This window comes from Empidonax traillii, unplaced genomic scaffold (genome assembly GCF_003031625.1).
Source record: "Empidonax traillii isolate 1590-97213 ecotype Southwest subspecies unplaced genomic scaffold, ASM303162v1 scaffold1874:size73997, whole genome shotgun sequence".
Taxonomy (NCBI): Eukaryota; Metazoa; Chordata; class Aves; order Passeriformes; family Tyrannidae; genus Empidonax; species Empidonax traillii.
Window position 1 is genome coordinate 15,590 of NW_020957067.1, and position 1,503 is coordinate 17,092.

The window sequence follows — 1,503 nt, forward strand, 5'->3', positions numbered from 1 at the left end:
CCGGGGAGCTGGCTGGTGTTTCCCAGGTCAAACGTGGGGATGGGGCAGTCCTGGGCCGCATTCCCGGGAATTTTGGAGGCGGGATGAGGGGCTGGCAGCCTGTGCCTGTCGCCACATCCTTGGGAGACACCGATAATTTAGGGAAATAAATACAAGGGAGTGCCCCAAACGGCCTCTGGGGTCACACACAGGGCACAGAGAACGGGTCTAAACACGGATTTTTTCGGCCAGGTGGGTGCTGGAGGTTGGAAATGGGGGGGAAAAAAGGGATTTCTCTCTTTGGGAAGAGGAATCTTCGCATTTGAGGGTTTGGAAAACCCAAAATTAAAAGGGTGGCCTTCGACCCCCCAGGAGGGGAGAGGGGAAATCTGGTCGATGGGGAGAGGGAGACCCTCCCTCCAAACCCAGCCTGGGACAGCGAATCCACTCCCAAGAAGGAAGAGGGGGGTGGGGGGTGTGGAACTATCCCAACTTCCAGACCCGGGAGCTGGGCTGGGATCCCGCAAGGAACAGCCACGTTTGGGCGCTTCCCAAACCTCCTTCCCTGCTCCAGGAGCGCCCTGGGCTCCATCCACCCTGGGCTGCAGCAGCTCCAGGAGGGCCCCCAGGCCGGAGGGCGAGAGCCAAGCAGGGAAAAAATCCGGAAAATCCGGGCCAACCACGGCAAAGGGGAAGAGTCCAGCTCGGCCCAGCTCTCTGGGATCAGGTCTCCACCACCCGGATCAGAGGCAGCGGTTTGGGGCCTGTCAGCCTCTTGCTGTAGGAGGAGAAAAGGGGGGGTTTTTCAGGAAAAAAAAAGTCTTAGGGGGTGATGGATCCCACCCCTTTCTTCCCCAGAAATCCAAACCAAAGGAGGGATTTTGGCTGCCCCGGGCTCTGCTGAGGGAGGGGAGGAAGGGGTGGAGATGTGGGAAAAAGGAGGGTGTGCTTCCCAAGAGCATCCCCGGCTCCAGAAGGGCATCTCCAATTTGTGGGGACCATCCCTGCTTCCCAAGAGCACCCCCAGATCCAGAGGAGTATCCCTGCTTCCCAAGAGCATTCCCAGACCCAGAGGAGCATCCCTGCTATCCAAGAGCATCCCCAAGACCCAGAGGAGCATCCCTGCTATCCAAGAGCATCCCCAAGACCCAGAGGAGCATCCCTGCTATCCAAGAGCATCCCCAAATCCAGAGGAGCATCCCTGCTATCCAAGAGCATCCCCAAATCCAGAGGAGCATCCCCCCAATCCAGCATCACCTCCCTCCAGGTCCTGCAGAGCAGCCAGGTGTTTCCCCTCCCCCTCAATCCCAGCTGGAATTCCATGTCCCCCCCCGTTACCTGCTCACGTATTCCGACTTGGAGCGGGCCCTGGAGCTGTGCCCGCCCCGGCTGACCTGCTTCTCGATCAGGTGCTCGATGCGGTCGTGCATCTCCAGGTTCTGCAGGAGAAGGGGCAGGAGTTGGGAATGGGGCTGGAGCAGCAGGAGAAGAAGGGGTTGGAGAAACTCCTGAGGGAGCTGGGGG

General features: G+C 59.6%; 1 protein-coding gene across 1 annotated transcript in view; it reads right to left on the reverse strand.

Moving 5' to 3' along the window:
• Window positions 1–702: 702 nt before the first annotated feature.
• TUFT1 (tuftelin 1) overlaps window positions 703–1,503 on the reverse strand; it is a 15,868-nt gene continuing 15,067 nt past the window's right edge. Inside the window, exons 13-14 of the mRNA XM_027908906.1 lie at window positions 1,318–1,418; window positions 703–757 (exon numbers count right to left, since the gene is read on the reverse strand). Of these exons, the coding sequence (XP_027764707.1) occupies window positions 703–757; window positions 1,318–1,418 (156 nt within the window). The remainder of the gene's footprint in view (window positions 758–1,317; window positions 1,419–1,503) is intronic.